General features: G+C 36.6%; 1 protein-coding gene across 50 annotated transcripts in view; it reads right to left on the bottom strand.

The window, feature by feature from the left end:
- FAM13B (family with sequence similarity 13 member B) overlaps positions 1 to 23,594 on the bottom strand; it is a 115,436-nt gene that overhangs the window by 29,835 nt on the left and 62,007 nt on the right. For all 50 annotated transcript variants that reach the window (XM_070570913.1, XM_070570890.1, XM_070570906.1 and 47 more), the window contains one exon: positions 21,831 to 21,963. In XM_070570913.1, the coding sequence (XP_070427014.1) occupies positions 21,831 to 21,963 (133 nt within the window). The remainder of the gene's footprint in view (positions 1 to 21,830; positions 21,964 to 23,594) is intronic.

The raw sequence follows: 23,594 nt of genomic DNA, 5'->3' as shown, positions 1-23,594 counted from the left end.
AGAAGACATACACTTATTAATATATATGCACCTAACACAGGAGCCCCAAAGTATATAAGCAAAGATTAACAGACCTAAAGGAAGAAAGTGACAGAAAACAACAGTAGTAAGGGACTTTAACACTCCACTGATGTCAATGAATAGGTCATTCAGACAAAAAGTCAACAAGGAAACAGTGGCCTTAAATGAAACACTAAACCAGATGGACTTAACAGATACATATAGAACATGCCATCCAAAAACAGCAGAATACACATTCTTCTCAAGCGCACATAGAACATTCTCAAAGATAGACCATATGTTGGGAAACAAGGCAAGCCTCAATAAACTTAAGAAAACTGAAATCATATAAAGCATCTTTTCAGATCACAATGCTACAAAACTAGAAATCAACTATAAGAAAAAAGCTGGGAAAGTCACAAATATGTGGACACCAAACAACATGCTCCTGAACAACCAGTGGATCAATGGATAAATCAAACACCTAGAGACAAATGAAAATGAAAACAACACACCAAAATTTACAGGATGTAGCAAAAGCAATACTAAGAAGGAAATTTACAACAACACAGGCCTACCTCAACAAACAAGAAAAATCTCAAATAAACAAGCTTACCCTATACCTAAAAGAATTAGAAAGAGAAGAACAAACAAAGCCAAAAGTCAGTAGAAGGAAGGAAATAATAAAAATCAGAGCAGAAATAAATGAAATAAAGACTAAAAAAATAACAGAAAAGATCAATGAAACTAAGAGCTGGTTCTTTGAGAAGATAAACAAAATTCACAAACTCTTATCCAGACTCACTAAGAAAAAAAGAGAGAAGACTCAAATAAAATTAGAAATGAAAAAGGAGAAATTACAATGGCCATCACAGAAATACAAAGGATTATAAGAGAATACTATGAAAAGCTAAATGCCTACAAACTGGATAACCTAGAAGAAATGGATAAATTCTTAGAAACATACAACCTCTCAAAACTGAATCAAGAAGAAACAGAGAATCTGAATAGACCAATCACAAGAGATTGAAACAGTAGTCAAAAACCTCCCAAAAAACAAAAGTCCAGGACCAGATGGCTTCTCCGGCAAATTCTACCAAACACTCAAAGAAGATTTAATTCCTATCCTTCTCAAACTATTCCAAAAAATTGAAGAGGACAGGACACTTCCTAACTCATTTTCTGAGGCCAACATACCCTGTTACCAAAACCAGACAAGAACAAGACAAAAAGGAAAATTACAGGCCAATATTGCTGATGAATATAGATGCAAAAATCCTCAACAAAATATTGGCAAATCGAATAATAAAACAATACATTAAAAGAATCATACACCATGATCAAGTGGGATTTATTCCAGGGATGATGGTTCAACATCTGCCAATCACTGTGATACACCACATTAACAAAATGAAGAATAAAAATCACATGATCATCTCAATAGATGCAGGAAAAGCATTTGATAAGATTAAACATCCATTTTTAATAAAAACTCTCAATAAAATGGGTACAGAAGGAAAGTACTTCAACATAATAAAGGCCCTATATGACAAAGCCACAGCCAACATCATATTCAACAATGAAAAACTGAAAGCCATTCCTCTGAGAACAGGAACAAGACAAGGATGTTCACTCTCGCCGCTCTTATTCAACAAAGTACTGGAAGTTTTAGCCAGAGGAATTAGGAAAAAAAAAAAAAAGAAAGAAAAGGGATCCAAATTGGAAAGGAAGAAGTGAAACTCTCATTATTTGTAGAAGACATGATTCTATACATAGGAAACCCTAAAGAATCCACCAAAAACCTATTAGAAATAATCAACAAATACAGTAAAGCTGCAGGATACAAAATCAACACACAAAAATTAGTTGCATTTCTATACACCAATAACGAACTAGCAGAAAGAGAAGTCAAGAATAGAATCCCATTTACAATCGCAACAAAAAAGAATAAAATACCTAGGAATAAACTTAACCAAGGAGGTGAAAGACCTATACACTGAAAACTATAAAACTCTAACACATTACCAAAAGAAATCAAAGAAAACATAAAGCAATGGAAAGATATTCCATGCTCATGGACTGGAAGAATAAACATAGTTAAAATGTCCCTATTACCTAAAGCAATCTACAGATCAGTGCAATCCCAATGATATTCTTCACAGAAATAGAACAAAGAATCCTAAAATATATATAGAACAACAAAAGACCCTCAATAAACAAACCGATCCTGAGAAAAAAGAAGGAAGTTGGAGGTATCACACTCCCTGAATTCAAATTATAGTACAAAGCTACAGTAATCAAAACAGCATGGTACTGGCACCAAAACAGACACATAGACCAATGGAACAGAATTGAGAGCCCAGAAATAAAACCACACATCTATGGACAGCTAATCTTTGACAAAGGAGCCAAGAACATACAACGGAGAAAGGAAAGTCTTTTCAATAAATGGTCTTGGGAAAACTGGATGGCCACATGCAAAAGAATGAAAGCAAACCGTTACCTTACTCCATACACAAAAAATGAACTCAAAATGAATTAAGGACTTGAATTTAAGACCTGAAACCATAAAACTCTCCGAAAAAAATATAGGTAGTACACTCTTTGACATGGGTCTTAGTATCTTTTTGAATACCATGTCTACTCAGGCAAGGGAAACAAAAAAAATAAACAAATGGGACTCCATCAGATTAAAAGGCTTCTGCAGAGCAAAGGAAACCATCAACAAAATGAAAAGACAATCCACCAACTGGGAGAAAATACTTGCAAATCATATATCCGATAAGGGGTTAATTTCCAAAATATATAAAGCTAAAGAGCTCACACAACTCAACAACCAAAAAGTGAACAATCCAATCAAAAAATGGGCAGATGATATGAACAGACATTTTTCCAAAGAAGACATACAGATGGCCAATAGGCACATGCAAAGATGTTCAATATCATTAATTATTAGGGAAATTAAATTAAAACTACAATGAGATACCACCTCATACCCATAAGAATGGCCATAATTAACAAAAGAAGACATAACAAATGTTGAAGAGGATGTGGAGAAAAGGGAACCCTCAGACACTGCTGATGGGAATGCAAACTGGTGCAGCCACTATAGAAAACAGCATGGAGACTACTCAAAAAGCTAAAAATAGAAATACCATATTAATCCAGCTATCCGACTACTGGGTATTTATCCAAAGAATATGAAATCAACAACTCAAAAAGATTTATGCCCCACTATATTCATCACAACATCTATTCACAATAGCCAAGATGTGGAAGCAACTCAAGTGCCCACCAATGGATGAATGGATAAAGAAGATGTGGTGTGTGTATATATAGATATATACATACATACATACATATACACACAATGGAATACCTCTCAGCCATAAAAAAAAAAGACAAAATCATGCCATTTGCAACAACATGGATGGGCCCTGAGGGTACTATGCTAAGTGAAGTAAGTCAGACAGAGTAAGACAAATACTGCATGATTTCACTCATACATAGAAGATAAACACATAGTTAAGGAGAACAGATTAGTGGTTACTAGAGGAAAAGGGAGTGCGGGGAGGGCAAAAGGGGTAAAGGGGCACATGTGTAGGGTGACAGATAAAAACTAGACACTGGTGAACACAACACAATCTATATAGAAACTGAAATATAATAATGTACACCTGAAATTTACATAATGTTAAAAGCCAATATGACCTCAACAAAATAAAGAAAAGAAATATAGAGTTGAGAACACTTTGAAAAAAATAGCTGCTTTTTACTAAGGAAAAAAGCAATCTTATTTATGTTATGTTGAGTGAGCTTACTGTGATATTTAAGTGAATTCAAAAGCATTTTTTAATTTCTCAGTTTTAATTTCTAATATGGCAAAAATTTATATGCAAACCAAAGCTTTTGCGGATCCTGAATAATTTTTAAGAGTATAAAGACCCAAAGCGTGAGAACCACTGACCTAGAAATCAGACTTCAGCAATCTTTATGCTCTGGAATATAGCTTTACGTTCTTAAATATGAAGGCCTCTGAGCATATGAAATAATCATTACCCAGATCCAATATTTAAAATCAGTGTTGATATTTTACACAAAGAATCAAATTCAAGCCCCAGCTCTACTTTCCTCATCACAAATAGAATAACAATCATTTACTTGCCCTTCTTACACTGAATCAAAAGAAATAGCTTACAAGAAAAACTATAAAGCTCTATTATAAAAGCATAGTATTAGCTCACCAACTCTTTCACCTGTGGTTTTTTTTAGTATGAAATAACTGAAACAAAGTATAAAGACTGATATAACTAATACCCTCCAGCCAGATTTAGCAATAGAATTCTTAAACAAATAGTGAAAAGCAGTAAACAGAAAGGCACTTGGAGGCAATATAAAAGATGCAGTGCAGAAGTAAAAGCTGACAGCCCAGCAGTGAAGACGGCAGATGAAATGTGGAGTCAGGTACAGACTTTTGCTCTATATTATGCCCCAGTACAATGACATATAACAGTTATTAGAGTCAGGTTAGAATATGGCCAGATTTCAATGTAACAAACATGTAAATATATAATACTTTCTTTAGAAATTTAAATGTTTCATTACTTGAAGAAATTTTACTTCCTCAGAATTTATACTAGAAAAAAACACTCATTTCTTCGTATATGGGTAGAGAAGAGCTTGTTTTTTAAAAACTGTCAACTAGAAAAATAGCCCATACTTTCTCCTCTCCCTTCTTCAGAAACATCAGGGTCCTCAAAAGGAGGTCAAAGCACTGTGGTCTCAAGTCAGGCAAGCAAGAGAGCTCTGGTGGTGGTGGTGGCAGCAGAAGTGGGAGCAGCAGCAGGAGCAGCACAATCATACTGCCAATGTCTATGGGGCGGTCAGGAGCTAATTAAAGCCTAATGGGCATTTCCAGTAATTTCTCTGGTCTCCACCTATTCCTTAGCCATCCATAATTGGTGTTTCCACATTGCTTAGTTCTACATCTTCCCATCCCCACCCAACTAATTTTGCTCAAGCATGCTAATTACTTCCTTTAAATAGGCTAAATATCCCCACTCCATTCTGCACATTTTATTTGCTTAGCAAACCCCTACTAAATAATATATTAAATACTTCAATCTAGCCCAGTTTCTTCCATTGACTTAATGTGGTCAAAACTGATAAGGTCTCCAGAGCAAAGTAAACCATCAACAAAACGAAAAGGCAACCTATGAAATGGGAGAAAAATATTAGCAAATTATATATCTGAGAAGGGGTTAATATCCAAATACATAAAGACCTCATACAATCCAATAGCAAAAAACAATCTAATTAAAGAACAGGCACAGGATCTGAACAGACATTTTTCTAAAGAAGATATACAGATAGTCAATGGGTACATGAAAAGATGTTCAACATCACTAATCATCAAGGAAATGCAAATCGAAACAATGACATATCACCTCACATGTGTCAGAATGGCTCTCGTCAAAAAGACAAGACCTAACAGATGTTGGCAAGGGTGTGGAGAAAGGGAACACTTGAATACCATTGGTGGGAATGTAAATTGGTGCAGCCACTATGGAAAACAGTATGGAGATTCCTCAAAATATTAATAGAACTACCATATGATTACCAGTAATTCCACTTCTGGGAATTTATCTGAAGGAAAAAAAACCCCGAACTTGAAAAGATATATGACTTCTTTACAATATTCTAGCCCAAGGGTCAGCAAACTATAGCCAAATCCAGCCCGCTGCCATGTTTCTCATGGTCAGTAAGCTAAGAATTGTTTTTACCATTTTTAAATGGTTGGGAGGGGGGAAAATCAAAACAAAAATAATATTTTATGACTTAAAAATTGTAGGAAATTCAAATTTCAGTGTCCATAAGTAAAGTTCTTTTAAATTGAGTTCATGGTAGTTTACATCATTGTGAAATTTCAGTTGTACATTATTTCTTGTCTGTCACCACATAAGTGCTCCCCTTCACCTCCTGTGCCCATCCCCCAGCCCCCTTTCCCCTGGTAACCACTGACTCTTTGTCCATGTGTTTGTTTATACTTCACATATGAGTGAAATCATCTGGTGTTTGTCTTCCTCAGTCTGGCTTATTTTGCTTAGCATAATTCCCTCCAGGTCTATCCATGTTGTTGCAAATGGGATGATTTTGTCTTTTTTATGGCTGAGTAGTATTCCATTGTGTATATATGCCACATCTTCTTATCCAGTCATCAGTCGATGGGCACTTGGATTGTTTCCATGCCCTGGCTATTGTGAACAGTGCTGCAATGAACATAGGGGTATATATATTACTTTGGATTGTTGTTTTTAAGTTGTTTGGGTAGATACTCGGTAATGGGATAGCTGGGTCGCATGGTAGTTCTATTTTTAGTTTTTTGAGGAATCTCCATACTGTTTTCCATAGTGGCTGCACCACTTTCTAGTCCCACCAGCAGTGTATGAGGATTTCCTTTTCCCCACACCCTCTCCATTTGTTATTTTTAGTCTTAGTGCTTATAGCTGTTTTAACAGGTCTAAGATGGTATCTTAGTATAGTTTTGATTTGCATTTCCCTGATGATTAGTGATGTTGAACATCTTTTCATGTGTTTATTGGCCATCTGTATATCTTCTTTGGAAAAATGTCTGTTCATATCCTCTGCCCATTTTTTGATCGGGCTGTTTGTTTTTCTGCTGTTCAGTTGTGTGAGTTCCTTATATATTATGGAGATTAACCCCTTATCAGATATATGAATTGCAAATATTTTCTCCCAATTGGTGGGTTGTCTTTTTGCTTCGATCCTAGTTTCTTTTGCCTTGCAGAAGCTCTTTATCCTGATGAAGTCTCACTTTTTTATTTTTTCTTTTGTTTCCCTTGTCTGAAAAGTCATGGTATGCGAAAAGATCCTTCTAAGTTCAATATCAAAGAGTATACTACCTATATTATCTTTCAGGAGTTTTATGGTTTCAAGACTTATCTTCAAGTCTTTGATCCATTTTGAGTTTATTTTTGTGTATGGCGTGAGATAATGGTCTACCTTCATTCTTTTGCATGTGGCTGTCCAGTCTGCCCAACACCATTTATTGAAGAAACTGTCTTTTCTCCATTGTATGTTCTTGGCATCTTTGTCGAAGCTTAGCTGTCCGTAGATGTGCGGTTTTATTCCTGGGCTTTCAGTTCTGTTCCATTGATCTGTGTGCCTGTTTTTATACAAGTACCATGCTGTTTTGATCACTATGGCTTTGTAGTACATTTTGAAGTCAGGGATTGTGATGCCTCAAGCTTTGTTCTTTTTTCTCAGGATTGCTTTAGCAAATCGGGGTCTTTGGTCACCCCATATGAATTTTAGGATTCTTTGCTCTACTTCCGTGAAGAATGTCATTGGGATCCTGATTGGGACTGCACTGAATCTGTAGATTGCTTTGGGTAGTATGGACATTTTAACTATGTTTATTCTTCCAATCTGTGTGCATGGAATCTCTTTCCATCTTTGTCATTATCTATTTCTTTCAGTAATGTCTTACAGTTTTCATTGTGTAAGTCCTTCACCTCCTTGGTTAAATTTATTCCTAGGTACTTTATTCTTTTTGTTACCATTGTAAATGGAATTGTATTCTTGAGATCTCTTTCTGTAAGTTTGTTCTTAGAGTACAGAAATGCAACTGATTTTTTGTAGGTTAATTTTGTACCCCCAACTTTGCTGTAGTTGTTATTTCTAATAGTTTTCTGATGAATTCTTTGGGGTTTTCTATATATAAGATCATGTCATCTGCAAACAGTGAGACTTTTACTTCTTCACTACCTATTTGGATTCCTTTTATTCTTTTCTCTTGCCTAATTGCCCTGGCCAAAACCTCCCGTACTATGTTGAATAAGAGTGGTGATAGTGGGCATCCTTGTCTTGTTCCTGTTCTCAGAGGGATGGTGTTCAGTTTTTCCCCATTAAATATGATGTTGGCTGTGGGTTTGTCACATACGGCCTTTATTATCTTGAGGTAATTTCCTTCTATCCCCATTTTGTTAACAGTTTTTATCACAAATGGTTGTTGGATCTTGTCAAATGCTTTCTCTGCATCTACTGAGATGATCATGTGGTTTTTTATTCCTCATTTTGTTAATGTGGTGTATCACATTGATTTGCGGATGTTGAACCATCCCTGTGTCCCTGGTGTAAATCCCACTTGGACACGATGTATGGTCTTTTTGATGTATTGCTGTACTCGGTTTGCCAATATTTGGTTGAGGATTTTTGCATCTATGTTCATCAGGGACATTGGCCTGTAGTTGTCCTTTTTTGTGTTGTCCTTGTCAGGCTTTGGTATCAGAGTGATGCTGGCTTCATAGAATGTGTTAGGAAGCATTCCCTAATTTTTTGGAATAGCTTGAGGAGGACAGGTATTAAGTCCTCTCCAAAAGCTTAGTAGAATTCCCCAGGGAAGCCATCTGGTCCTAGGCTTTTATTCTTTGGGATGCTTTTGATTGCTGTTTCAATCTCTTTACTTGTGATTGGCCTATTCAGATTATCTGTTTCTTCTTGATTCAGCTTTGGGAGGTTGTAAGAATTTCAGAATTTATCCATTTCCTCTAGATTGTCCATTTTGTTGGCATATAGTTTTTCATAGTATTCTCTTATAACCCATTTTTCTGTGGTATCTGTTGTTATTTCTCCTCTTTTGTTTCTAATTTTATTTATCCGAGCTTTTTCTCTTTTTTTCTTAGTGAGTCTGGCTAAGGGTTTGTCAATTTTATTTACCTTCTCAAAGAACCAGTTCTTTGTTTCATTGATACTGTCTACTGCCTTTTTGTTTCAATAGCATTTATTTCTGCTCTGATTTTTATTATTTTTCTCCTTCTGCTAACTTTGGGTTTTGTTTGTTCTTCTTCTAATTCAGTTAGGTGCAATTTGAGATTGCTTATTTGGGATTTTTCTTGTTTGTTAAGGTGAGCCTGTATTGCAATGAATTTCCTTCAATATGGCTTTGGCTGCATCCGAGTTGGTATGATATGTGTTCATTTTCATTTGTCTCCAGATATTGTTTGATTTCTCCTTGAATTTCTTCAGTGATCCATTGGTTGTTCAATAGCATGTCGTTTAGTCTCCACATCCTTGTCCCTTTCTCAGCTTTTTTCTTGCAATTAATTTCTAGCTTCATAGGATTGTGATCGGAAAAAGATGATTGTTATTATTTCAATTTCTTAAATTTATTGAAGCTTGCCTTGTTTCCCAACATATGGTCTATCCTTGAGACTGTTCCATGCGCACTTGAGAAGAATGTGTATTCTGCTGTGTTGGATGGAGTGTTCTATATATATCTATTAAGTACAACTGGTCTAGCTTTTCATTTAATTCCACTGTTTCATTGTTGATTTTCTGTCTGGATGATCTATCCATTGATGTGAGTGGAGTGTTGAGGTCCCCTACTATTATTGTGTTATTATTAATATCTCCTTTCAGGTTTGTTAACAGTTGCTTTATGTATTTCGGTGCTCCTGTGTTGGGTGCATTGACATTTATAAGTGTTATGTCTTCTTGATGGAGTGTCTCTTTGATCATTATATACTGCCCCTGTTTGTCTCTCTTTACCTGTCTTATCTTGAAGTCTACTTTGTCTGACATTAAGTATTGCAACACCTGCTTTCTTTTGTTTGCCATCAGCTTGGAGTACTGTTTTCCATCCCTTCACTCTGAGCCTGTGTTTGTTGTTGGAGCTGAGATGTGTTTCCTGGAGGCAGCATGTTGTTGGGTCCTGTTCTTTAACCCATCTCACCACTCTGTGTCTTTTTACTGGAGAATTCAACACATTTACATTTAGGTTGATTATTGATATTTGCAGGCTTAATGCTACCATTTTATCACTCATTTTCCGGTTCTCCTGCATTTCCTTTGTTTCTCGTCCTGTGTATTTTGGTATACCAATTGAATTATGTAGTTTTTTATGGTGGGGTTCTTAGTTTTCTCCTTATTTATTATTTGTGTCTCTGCTCTGCTTTTTTGTTTAGTGGTTACCATGAGGTTTGTATGCAAAATCTCGTAGATAAGATAGTCTGTTTTCTGATGGCCTCTTATTTCCTTAAACCAATTCAGTCCCCTTTCTCTTCCCCTCCTAAGTTGTTTTTCTCACATCTTACTCCATCTTGTGTTGTCAGATTGTGGTTAAAATGACAAGATTATCTTTGTTTTTGGTGTTTTCCTTCCCTTTATCTTTAATGCTATACTTGAGTATTTTCTAACCTGTTGTGATTCTGTCTACCTATTTATCTCCTTAGCCATACTTTGTAATCCCTTTTTCCCTTTTTTTTCCTAAAGATTTTATTTTTTTCCTTTTTCTCCCCAAAGCTCCCCAGTACATAGTTGTATATTCTTCGTTGTGGGTCCTTCTAGTTGTGGCATGTGGGACACTGCCTCAGCGTGGTTTGATGAGCAGTGCCATGTCTGTGCCCAGGATTCGAACCAACGAAACACTGGGCCGCCTGCAGTGGAGTGCGAGAACCTAACCACTCGACCACGGGGCCAGCCCCCGCTTTTTCCCCTTTTTTTTTCCCCATGTATGAGGGGCCTTCTTGAGGATTTCATTGGAGGGGGCGTCCTCGCAGTAATAAATTCCCTTAGCTTTTGTTTGTCTGGGAAAGTTTTCATTTATCCAACACATCTAAAGGTTATTTTCACTGGATAGAGTATTCTTGGCTGAAAGTTTTTGTCCTTCAAAGATTTGAATATGTCATTCCATTCTCTCCTAGCCTGTAAGGTTTCTGCAGAGAAATCCACTGAAAGCCTGATAGGGGTTCCTTTGTTGGTTATTTTCTTCTGCCTTCTTGCCCTTAGTAGTCTTTCTTTGTCATTCACTTTTGCCAGTTACATTACTATATGCCTTGACAAAGATCTTTTTACACTGACATATTTAGGAGATCTGGTATCCTCTTCCACACGGATTTCCATCTCCTTCCCTGGGTTTGGGAAGTTCTCTGCTATTATATCTGGGAACAAGCTTCCTGCTCCCTTCTCCTTCTTGAATACCTATAATTCTTATGTTGCATTTCCTAATTGAGTCGGATACTTCTTGGAGACTTTCTTCATTTCTTTTTAGTCTTAGTTCTCTCTCTTCCTCTATCTGGAGCATTTCAACCTGTCTGTCTTCAATTATGCTGATACACTCCCCAATGGTGTCTGCTCGAGCGTTCAAGGAATCCATATTTTGTTTTATTTCTTACACTGTGTCTTTCATCTCTAATATTTCTGATTGATTCTTTATAGTTTCAATCTTCTTCGTGAAGTAGCTCCTGAACTCGTTGAATTATTTCTCTACATTCTCTTTTAACTCGTTGAGTTTTTTGATGATAGCTATTTTGAACTATTTGTCACATAGATTATATATTTGTGTGTTCTCAGAACTGATTTCTGGGTACTTGTCATTTTCTCTCTGGTCTGGAGATTTAATATAATGCTTGATATTGCTAGAGAGCATGGCTCTGCTTTTAGGCATCCTGGTATTATTTGGTCGCAGTTACCGCCTGTTGCCACTGGGTGGGGGCGGTCAAGAGCTGCGTATTCTGAGCCCTCTGCCTTCTGCCAAGATGCCAGGTGCTGGAGCATGTGCAGGGCAGGTGGGAGGAGGGGTGCTTTCTCCTGCACGCTCTTGGGGTTTTCTCGCTCTGCTCCCGCTATCTGCTCTCCTGAGGTGTTGGTTTGATGAGGTCATCTCCTGCGAAAGCTTTCACTTCGGTAGAGGGCTTCCCTCTAGGCTGCAAGGGCCCTTAGGGATCCTTGATGTTCCTGCCAACGAACAGCCCCTCTCCTTCCCTCTCGGAGGGCTCTCACTGTCCCAGATCACAGTCTTTAGAGGAGGGATCAAAGTTTCCGCTTACCCACCTCCTGTGAGGGGGGCTCCAGCCTCTCCACCCTCTGTCATATGGCTGCATGGGTCTCTCAGACCTTTTTTGTGTTGTGTGGATGTCCTCTGTTGGAGTATGAATGTCTTTGTCGTTGTATGATGGAAGGGAGAGATTACCAGAAAAGCTCACTCCGCCATGATGCTGAGGTCACCCATAAGTAAAGGGTTTTTTTATGCTTTCATGCTACAACAGCACTGTTAAATAGTTATGACAGACTGTAAGGCTCACAAAGCCTAAAATATTTACCATCCAGCCCTTCAGGGAAAAGTTTGCTGACACCTACTCTAACCAGCCTTACAAATTCTCTGGACTCTACTTACTTTCTATCTAAGTCACCTGAATCATGCCACGTCACCTATCTTTTCCAACTCATATTCCCCTCTTCTGGCAACTTTTTCACTTTGCTCACTTCTACTGAACCAGCTTTAAGGCCTCATTTCAAGTTTCCAACCCACTGAACTTGTACTCTGCACCTCTGGCCAACTATTTCAAAACTTTTTTATCAATACTCTTACCAATGTGGAACAAGTTAATGGTCAGCTTTATGTCCTCTAGGCAACTACTACAAGATACTGTCACATACGTAAGCTTGCTTGAGTTGGCTCACTATAAACATGCCATCAAACTTCAGCTAGACGTCTACTGTTATTCAAGTACTACTGACTCACTTCTACTTGATCTCTGATCTACTTGATTTCTCTCCATGGAGGCTCTTATAAAACTTTACCAGGTTCATCAAACCCCAAACCCTATTCCTATCTCCTCATCCTCTGCAGATGAGGCATTTCACTTTAAAGTGGTCAAAAACATCTGGAATAAGTCCCCCAAACTCCTCCCACTTCAAAAATATTCTCTATCTCTTCAATTAAGGATTAAAAGCAGCTTTTCCTATGTAGCATCAGTCACTCAATCTATGTCCTGAATCATCTTGCCTCCATTAATTATCCTGTTTTACTGACATTTTCCTCTCTCTCCCTATTAGTGACTGATTCCCATCCAACATCCTCAAATTTCCTTCCTTCCTACAGAAAGAAAAACACAGAAAAAACAATGCAAAAACTTCTCCACACTAGACTGCCTCAATTGTTCTTTTATTTTCAATGCAAAATTTGTCCAAAAGGCACTTTGCTGCTTCTACCTACTCATTTGATACTCATTCCCCAACCCTTAATATCTGTCTTCTTCCTTGAAATCCACTATCCTACCAAAGTTCCTCTTGCTTTATGAGTAAGTTGCATCACCAAATCCAATGAATTTTAATAGAAATTAATTTTAAATTACTTGATTAAAAATGAACAGAAAGTCAGAAACTTAAATTTCAGAGTATATGGAAAAAAGTAAAATCACCCACAATCCTATCAGCCAAAGATGGCCAGTGTAAATATTCTGCCGCATTTCCTTTGATTATGTGTCAATATTACACAAATTGGGACTGCATTAGTTCTACTATCCAATCCACACTTGGATTTTTCAATATAACTTTATATCATGACTATTCCTCAGGCCTTTAAAACATAATTTTTGATGCCTCAACAATATCCCATTATATGGATATACCATGATTTATTTGACCATCTCCCAGTTAATGAAAATTTTTACTGGTTGCCATTTTTTCTACTGCAAATAAACCCTTAATAAGAACTCTAGGAGACAAATCTTTGCATATATCTCTGATTTGTGTGTACTTTCTTAGGATGTAATCCTAGATTTTGAAATTTCTAAGTAAAAGTTTTTAATGTCTTTTGTTCTTATTGTCAACATGATTTTAAGAAAGTCTGTAGTGGTTTATACTCCTAATGTCTGTGTATTAGACTGCCTATCTCACCTTACCCTCTGCAGCATTAAATATACTATTCCTGGGTATTTTTTATTTTTTTGTTCAATGGTGATGCAAAGGGGCAAAAAAACCAAACACTAATTAGACTTTTAACCTCATTAGCAAGCAAATAAAAATTTAACTTACTCTTGTTATTTTATTTCTGCACATTTGCCTCCCATCCCTTCTTTTTCTTTTAACTATTTTGACAGAATTTCAGACTTAGAAAAAAACCCACTCTTTTTGACATTACCAACTTCTATGGCCATGGCTACTTTCTCTTCTACAGCCCTAGAATATAGATGTTCCCCAAGGCTTCTCTCAATCCCCTTTTTTTCTCTTGTTCAAATCACTTCTTCGGCAATTCCATTCATTCACAGGTAAAAGAGCACCCACCACCAGGCAAAGAACAAGACCCAAATTTTTGTTTCTTACCCACCTTGATATCCTAGTGATGCAAAACCAACCTCTTTTCCACCTTCCTAGCATCCTTCTTACCCAAGTTTACAGCTAAATCACCTGTGGAATTTTCTTTATCCTCCATTCTTTTCCTAGTGCCTGTAGTTCAGACCTTTCATTAAGATCTCACTAAACCTAGTACAAAAACCTACTGACTGTTATACCTACATCTTAATCTTCCCTACAGTCTATTTTCTATATTTCTAATGCAACAGCCTTCTTCCTAAAATACAGATCTGGTTATACATTCCCTTTGCTTCAAAGTCTTCTTTAAGTTCCTTCTATTAAGAAAATTTACAATTCTTAAGATAGTGTTTCAGCCTTTACACATAAACCAAATCTGGTAAAGTTTCCAGAATTATCTTTCACAACATACCCTCCCATAATACCCTGAACACTATGTCTAGCACTATTTCACTAACATGCAACATTTCCCTGTAATTTTTACTCGTACTGTTCTTTTAGTCTCTTTCACAAATCCCTAACAAAATTGAACCCACTCTAAAAGGCCAAATTCAAAACTGTCTCCTTCCAAGAAGCCTTCCATAATTTCCCTGGCCAGAAGTTCTTTCCTCTCTTCTGTAAAACTATAGTACTTCATTTCTACCTCTAACTGCATTAGTTATATTCTGTATTATACACTGTACATTTATAATCTAGATTATCAAGTCAATGAAAACCTAAATCTGGTGTTTTTCTGTTTATATTTCCAAGCAACCAGGTATTACACATTACATTCATTAAGTAAACATATGCTGAACTGAAGTGACTTATTCAAACAACAAGAAAATCAGTCTGCATCTTAGCTGGCCTTCTTTTCAAGGTCAAGAAGCCGTCATCCACAAAGTTTTCCTAAAACCAATTTTAAAAAGAATTAATTCCAGAACACAATAGAATTAAACTAGGAACAAGTAACAGAAAGATAACTAGAAAATCCAAAAATAAGTGGAGATTAAACAACACACCTCTAAACAGCACATGGGTCAAAGAATAAATCTCAAGAGAAATTTAAAAATATTTTGAACTAAATGAAAATGAAAACACAACTTTCCAAAAGTTGTGGGATGCCTGAAGCGATGCTTAGAGGGAGATTATAGCACTGAATGCACACATTAGAAAAGAATAAAGATCTAAAATCAATAATCTAAGTTTCCATCTCAAGAAACTAGAAAAAGAAGAGCAAATTAAATCCAAAGAGATGAAAAGAAACAATAAGAATTAGAGCAGAAATCAATGAAACTGAAAATAGGAAATCAATAGAGAAAATCAGCAAAATCCAAAGCTGGTTCTTTGAAAAGATCAATAAATTTGATAAGCCTCTAGCCAAGCTAGCTAAGAAGTAGTGAGAAAGGACACAAATCACTAATATAAGAAATGAAAGAGGAGACATCACTACAGATCCCAGGGACATTAAAAGAATAATAAAGGAATACTAGGAACAACTCTATGCCCACAAATTTGATAACGTAGATGAAATGGACCAATTCCTTGAAAGACACAATCTGTAAAAGCTCACACGAGAATCAGATAATCTGAATAGGCACATATTATTAAATAACTTCAATCAATAGTTAATAACATTCCAAAACAGAAAGCACCAGGCCCAGATGGGTTCACTGGTGAATTCTACCAAACATTTAAAAAAGAAATATCAATTCTCTACAATCTCTTTCAGAGGATAGAAGCAGAGAGAATACTTCCTAACTCATTCTATGAGGCCAGCATTCCCCTAATCCCAAAACCAAGACAAAGACATTACAAGAAAACGACAGACCAATATCTCTCATGAACATAGATGCAAAAATCCTCAACAAAATTTTAGCTAACTGAATCCAAAACAGTATAAAAAGAATTATATACAAGTATGCAAGGCTGGTTCGACATTTGAAAATCAATTAATATAATCCATCATCAACAGACTAAAAAATAATCACACAATCTTCTCAATAAACGCAGAAAAAGCATTTGACAAACCATTTAACACCCATTCATGACAAAAACTCTTAGTAAGCTAGAAACAGAGGGGAACCTTTTCAGCTTGATAAAGACTGTCTACAAAAAAACCCTACAGCTATCATATTTAATGGTGAGAAACTTGAACCTGTCCCACTTTCCCACTTGAAGCCTTGTAAGATGAAATAGAAAGCAAGTATGTCTCCTTCTCTCCACTCCTTTTCTATACTGTATTAGAAGTCCTTGCTAATGCAATAAAGCAAGAGAAGGAAATACAACACATACAGATTGGAAAGGAAGACATAAAACATCTTTTTTCACATATGATATTGATTGTCTATGTAGAAAATATGAAAGAATAGACGCCAAAAACCCCTGGAATTACAAAGTGATTATAGCAAGAGTGCAGTATACAAGGTTAATAAACAAAAGTCAATTGCCTTCCTATATACCAACAATGAAAAAGTGGATTTTAAAATTAAAAACACACCATTTACATTAGTATGCAAAAAAATGAAATATTTGGCTATAAGTCTAACAAATAGATGTACATGAGGAAAACTACAGAACTCTGATGAACAAAATGAAAGAACTAAACAGATGGAGAGATATTCCATGTTCACAGACAGGAAGATTCCATATTGTCAAGACATCAGTTCTTCCCAATTTGATGTACAGACTCAATGCAACCTCAATTAAAATTCCAGCAAGTTGTTTATGGATATCAATAAACTGATTCTAAAGTTTATATGGGGAGGCAAAAGACCCAGAATAGCCAATACAATATTGAAGGAGAAGAACAAAGTTGGAGATGGATGCTACCTGACATCAAAAATTACTATAAAGTGATAGTAATCAGACAGTGTAGTACTGACAAAAAACTAGACAAAAAGATCAACCAAACAGAAGAGAGAGCCCAGAAATAGTCCTCCACAAATACAGTCAACTGATCTTTGACAAAGGAGCAAAGGCAATACAATTGAACAAAGACAGTCTCTTCAACAAATGGTGCTGATAACAACTAGACATCCACATGCAAAAAAATCCATCTGGACACAGACCTTAAACCTTTCACAAAATTTAATTCAAAATGGATCACAGACCTAAATGTAAACCATGAAACTATAAAACTCCTAGAATATAACATAGAAAAAAACCTAGATGATTTCAGGTATGGTGATGCCTTTTCAGATACACTGCCAAAGATAAGCCATGAAAGAAAGAACTGATAAACTGGACTTCATTAAAAGTAAAAACTTCTGGTCGGCAAAATTCATTATCAAGAGAATCAGAAGACAAGCCACAGATTGGGAGAAAATATTTACAAAGGACACATCTGATAAAGGACTGTTATACAAAATATACAAGGAACTTTTAAAATTCAACAATAAAAAAACAAACAACCCAATTTAAAAATGGGCCAAAGACCTTAACAGACACCCCACCAAAGATAAACATCCTTGCATATGAAAGGGAAAATAAGCATATGAAAAGACACTCCACATCACATATCAGGGAAATGCAAATTACAACAAGATACTACTACATACCTACGAGAACTGCCAAAATCCAGAACACTGACACCACCAAATGCTGACAAGCTTACATAGCAATAGGATCACTCATACACTGATGGTGGGAATGCAAAAGGGTACAGCCATTTTGGAAGACAGTTGGCAGTTTCTTACAAAACTCGTGCCATATGATCTACCCATTATGCTCCTTGGTATTTACCCAAAGGAGTTAAAAATTTACATCTACGCAAAAACCTGCACACATATGTTTATACCAGCATTATTCGGAACTGCCAAAACTTGGAAGCAACCAAGATGTCCTTCAGTAGGGTAAATGAATAAATAATCTGTGGTACATCCAGACAATGAAATAGCATTCAGCACTGAAAAGAAATGAGCTACCAAGCCATGAAAAAACATGGAGGAACCTTAAATGCATATTACTAAGTGAATGAAGCCAATCTGAAAAGGCTATACTATATGACATCCCAACTATATGATATTCTGGAAAAGGCAAAACTATGAAGACAATGACAAGATCAGTGGTTGCTAGGGGTGCCTGCCAGCAGTGGAGCAAACAGGCAGAGCACGGAGGATTTTTAGGGCAGTCAAAAAACTTGGTACGATATTATAATGATGAACATATGTCATTAATACATTTATCCAAAGCCATGAAATGCACATGAGTTTACTAAGGTAAACTAAACTCTAAGTGATTATATATCAATGTAGGTTCATTCCTGGTAAAAAAATGTACCATTCTGGTGAGTGATGTTGATAATGGAAGAGCCTATGCATGAGCAGGGGCAGTGAGCATATAGGAAATCTCTGTACCTCCCTCTTAACTTTGTTGTAAACTTAAAACTGTTCTAAAAAATAATGTCTTAAAAAAAAAGGTTTCCAGGTTTCTTAACAAAGTAAATGATATACCAATTTCATTCAACAAATTTACTGAGTTGCCTACTATGTGCCAGGTGCTATTCATTGGTCATATATTCCACAAATAAAATACCTACTATGTGTTCTAGCTAATGGGGATGCAATAATAAACAAAACAGATGAAAACCTCAGCCTCCATGAAGTTTAGAGTTTAATGGTGGGAGACAGACAATAAACTAATAATTTAAAAGATATGTGCAATGGTGATATCACTATCAAAGGGGAAGAGGCAGGGAAGGACAGAAAGTTCAAGGACTGAATGGAGGTGGGTCAGCGGGAGAGCCTGCTAATACACACAGAGTCATGAGAAGACTTGGCCTCACTAAGAAGGTAAAGTTGAGGAAAGATTTGTGGGATCAGATGAGGAAATAACAATGGGGATATCTGGGCAAATAGCAATCAAGACAGAACCTTAAGATTAAGCTGTCTCAACCATAACTGTCTATCAGTCAGTGTTTCCATAGTGCCTATTGCTATATTTTTATACCTAGATGGCACTGGAAGGTTCTGAGAAGAGAATTGACATTATGTAATCTTCCTTGTTTTTCTAACTTTAAAAATTTTTTCTTTTTTTGCTGAGGAAGATTTGCCCTAAGCTAACATCCATTGCCAATCTTCCTCTTCTTTTTCACTTGAGGAAGATTAGCCCAGAGGTAACATTTGTGTCAGTCTTCCTCTGTTTTGTATGTGAGTCACTGCCACAGCATGACTGACGAACAGTGTAGGTCCACGCCCAGGATCCAAACCCACAAACCTGGGCCACCAAAGTGAACACACTGAACTTAACCACTACGCCATGGGGCTGGCCCCATGATTTTCATTTTAAAAGGATCACTCTGGCTGCTGCGCTGAGAATAGGCCACAGGGAGACAAACATGAAACCAGTTAAGAGGCTACACTAATCTAGGTGAAATGATGTTGGCTTAGACCTGTGTAGTGGCAATGGAAACAGTAAAAAGTGGTCAGACTCTAGACAAACTTTGAAGGTATAACCAACAGGACTTCGTAAAGGACTGGATATGCAATGAGAAAGAAAGCAAAGATAACCCAAGGCTTTTTGGTCTGTGCTTACAGAAGGAGAAACTGCCCTTTACTGAGATTTTAAAGAAAAAAGGAACAGCAAATATGTTGACAAGATTACAAGTTCCTAGGGCCGGCCTGGTGGCGCAGCAGTTAGGTTCGCACGTTCCACTTCTCGGCGGCCAGGGGTTTGCCAGTTCGGACCCCGGGTGCGGACATGGCACCACTTGGCACGTCATGCTGTGGTAGGCATGCCACATATAAAGTAGAGGAAGATGGGTATGGATGTTAGCTCAGGGCCAGTCTTCCTCAGCAAAAAGAGTAGGATTGGCAGTAGTTAGCTCAGGGATAATCTTCCTCAAAAAAAAAAAAAAGATTACAAGTTCAGTTTGGTGCATGTTAAATTTAAGATGCTTATAAGATATTCAAGCAGAAATGTTGAATGTAACAGCTAGATATAGGAATCTAAAGTTCAAGAGAGGGGCCAGCCCGGTGGCACAGCAGTTAGGTTCACACATTCTGCTTCGGCGGCCCAGGGTTCACCAGTTCAGATTCCGGGTGCAGACCTACGCACTGCTTGTCAAGCCATGCTGTGGCAGGCGTCCCACATATAAAGTAGAGGAAGTTGGGCATGGATATTAGCTCAGCAAAAACAGGAGGATTGGCGGCAAATGTTAGCTCAGGGCTAGTCTTCCTCAAAAGGAAAAAAAGAAAGAAGAAAAAAATTTTAAAAATAAAATAAAGTTTAAGAGAGAGGTCTGGACTAGAGAGATAAATTTTGGAACTTTTAGCATATAGTTGTTATTTAAAACCATTAGAATAAATGAGATTACCAAGGGAGTGAATGAAAATAAGATGATCTGAAAACTGGACCCAGGCCACGCCAAATTTCAGAGCTTCAGAACAAGAAAAGCAACCAGCAAAGGGAAAGAGCAGTCAGCCAAGTAGGAAAAAAAACCAAGAGGAGCGAGATATCCTGAAAGCCAAGTGAAGAAAATTTATCAAGGCAGTGGGAGTAATTAATTGAATCAAATTGTGTTCTTTGGTCAGGTAAAATGTGCAATAGGCATCACTGGTGGCTTGCAAGAGCAGTTTAAGAGGAATGGTAGGGGCAAAAGGTTGCCTGGAGTGGGTCCAAGAGAGAATGAAGAATTAAAGAAAACAGATACAGACGATTCATTCAGGTAATTTTATTATAAAGGGAGGCAGAGAAATAGAGGTGTAGCTAGAGTGGGATGAAGGGTCAAGAGAGAGTTTTTACCCCAAAGATGGGAGAAAAAGCAGTATAAATATTTTACATTAATGGGAATGATCCAGTAGAGGCAGCAAACGGTAACCCAGGAAAGGGCAAGGAGACCACTACAGAAGCAAGAACCATGAAGAGATGAAAAAGGATTAACTAATATACCAGTGGAAGCAATAGCATTAACACACAATATCCAAGTCCAGTGAAAGTAACAGCAGCAGCTTAACTTCTGTGAAACGTTTTCTAGTTTATAAAATAATTCTATACTTTTACTTCTTTTGATATTCATTATAATCCTCTAACATAGGAATTACCCCCAACTTACTTACAAAAAAACAAAGAGCAGCTCAGAGTTGGCCAAAGTCACATCGCTATTACGAGGCAAAGCCAGAATACAAATCTCAGTCGGCATGACTCTAAGTTCCTGATTATACCTACTTTAGCTTATAGTTTAGAATGAAAACATGCTAAAGAAAGATACTTAATGGATAAGGAAGTTTATTTTTAAAAGTGTTATCAAAACTGAACTTGGAAACATGTCTTAGAAAATGCTGCTTTGTACATTTATTGAAATGATTTTTAAAAGAATGTTACTATTAACAATTGTGACAGTGAAAATAATTTAGTTATTTTTAAAACGATGTTCATGGATTTTCTCTAATTATGAAAAGATCCCATGTTCTTCAAAAGAAAATCTAGGAAATATACAAAAGCTTTTAAAAAGGACAAAATTCAATCATAATACCACGAACAAACTCAAGTGACATTGTAATTTGTTTCTTTCCATAAAAATATTTTAAAATAACATATTTTATACCTACTTCTCACCCAATGGTGGTTCTTGACCTCTCCTAAGAAAAAGTATGTTCTTTTGACTTATAACCAAGACAAATATATGTGTCAGCAAGTATACTGAACTATGGCTTCTGGTGTCAAAGGAACACATGGACAATCAGTTGTACATCTAGCACATCTAACAGAGAATTTTTAATCTTTGCATTTCTTACCTGGTCATTTTCTTCATCTTCAAATACAAAATCTTGCTGCATAACGTCATTGTCTAAGTTAGTGCTAGCCACAGGTTCTGAATAGTCTCTGTTACTTTCACTGGCATTAAGAATATCATCAGCAATATCAACCCTAGTAATAAAAATTTAAAAATCAGATAAGGCCAAATGTTGAATATGTAATACCTTTAAAATAAATATCAATCAATAATGATTTGAAACTTTTACTTGTTAAAGAAAATGTGCCCTTTTCATAAAAACCCACACTTTTCTTTATCTTGCCAAGGTAGATTATTAAATGTGCTGAGTTTACTTTTGTCTTTCCATGGGATGTTGTGAGTAATCTACCTGTTTGTTAACCCCTTTGAAAGTTTTCAAAAGCAAAGAATGGCTTTAAAGATAATTTATGTGCCAAAATAATGATTTCACAAATGCACACTCTCAGTCATAATAATGACCTGTCTGTTCTGATTAAAATACAAGTCTAGCACTAGGCACCACAGTGTCCAACACTTTACCAAGTACTACAAGAATACCTTCCTACTGCAGGTTTTCCCACCTTACATAATTTAGAATATGCAAAACACTGCAGGGTTTTCTTTACAAAGATAACACTACTACTAATAGAAAGAGTTATTTCCCCAGTGATAAAAATAAGAATATTGTCTGAGCATGGGCATTGGTTTTCAGGATCTCTAGCTAAGCTAAGGACAAACTCCAAGGAATCTGCTTATATTATATCCTTTGAAACATTTTCCCACTACTTCCAATTTTTAGATACCATTTTTTTCCTTCATATTCAGCCCAAATATTCCCTATAGATCCAGTTGAATGAGTTCTAATCATGCGTTCAAAGCACAGAAACGAGGGCCATCACAGAGCTGCACGGGCTGGTGATGCCATCCATGCAGAATACCTGGTACACCTGCAGCTGCACAATATGGTATTCCTAAAATAAACATATTCCCAACCATTGGTTTTCATATCTGTTCATTTTTTCAGCTTCATCTCATATTTAATAACTATTCCAGTATACTAGATATATTTGGCTTTTAAAAAATCTAATTCTTAAAAAAAAAAAATCACTCGACTCAATCATTTGTTTTTTTACCTTCCTATAAATCCTCCAAATTCGGGTACATCTTTCCCATCTGTGCCCAAAATAAAAACTGATCAATGAAAACTATGAAATCATTGCTTGTGGTCTCAGAGGAAGGCACACATATATCCTAAAGTGCAGGGCTTGAGGTAACAGGAAAGGAGAGGAGGCTTTTGTCCATTTAAAAGTAAAGAGTCAGATGAAGAGTAGAGTAATATCACACATCATAACAGTACAGAGAGGTACTTTTAACTTATACAAATTCAACTTTTAACAGCTAACCTAAAAAAAGCATGTAGGGAGGGCACAGGCTGGTGGCAAGGGATAACAATTCAAATAGCAAAGGATGATTCTGCTCACCATTTCACTCAATGACCACATGCACTAGGAGTGATGTCAATCTGCTGCCCCTGTACCTATCTGTCTAGATCACCACATGTCTCTCATGGCATGACCATCTGTTGCACAGAGCACAGGTCTAACTTTTTTTTTAAGTTATTTTTCATACAACATAGTCCCTAAAGGTAAGCTCACCACTTCATCTGGTGTTCAGGGAGGAAACCCTGGCTGTGTTGGACTTAACGTCTACTACTTTAATGGAAGATTTATGAGACTTTCAATGTTAAATAAGTCTATGCAAATTATATACAAGTATATACAAAGTC

Source organism: Equus przewalskii, chromosome 13 (genome assembly GCF_037783145.1).
Source record: "Equus przewalskii isolate Varuska chromosome 13, EquPr2, whole genome shotgun sequence".
NCBI lineage: Eukaryota > Metazoa > Chordata > Mammalia > Perissodactyla > Equidae > Equus > Equus przewalskii.
This window is presented reverse-complemented; position numbering and strand designations above follow the sequence as displayed.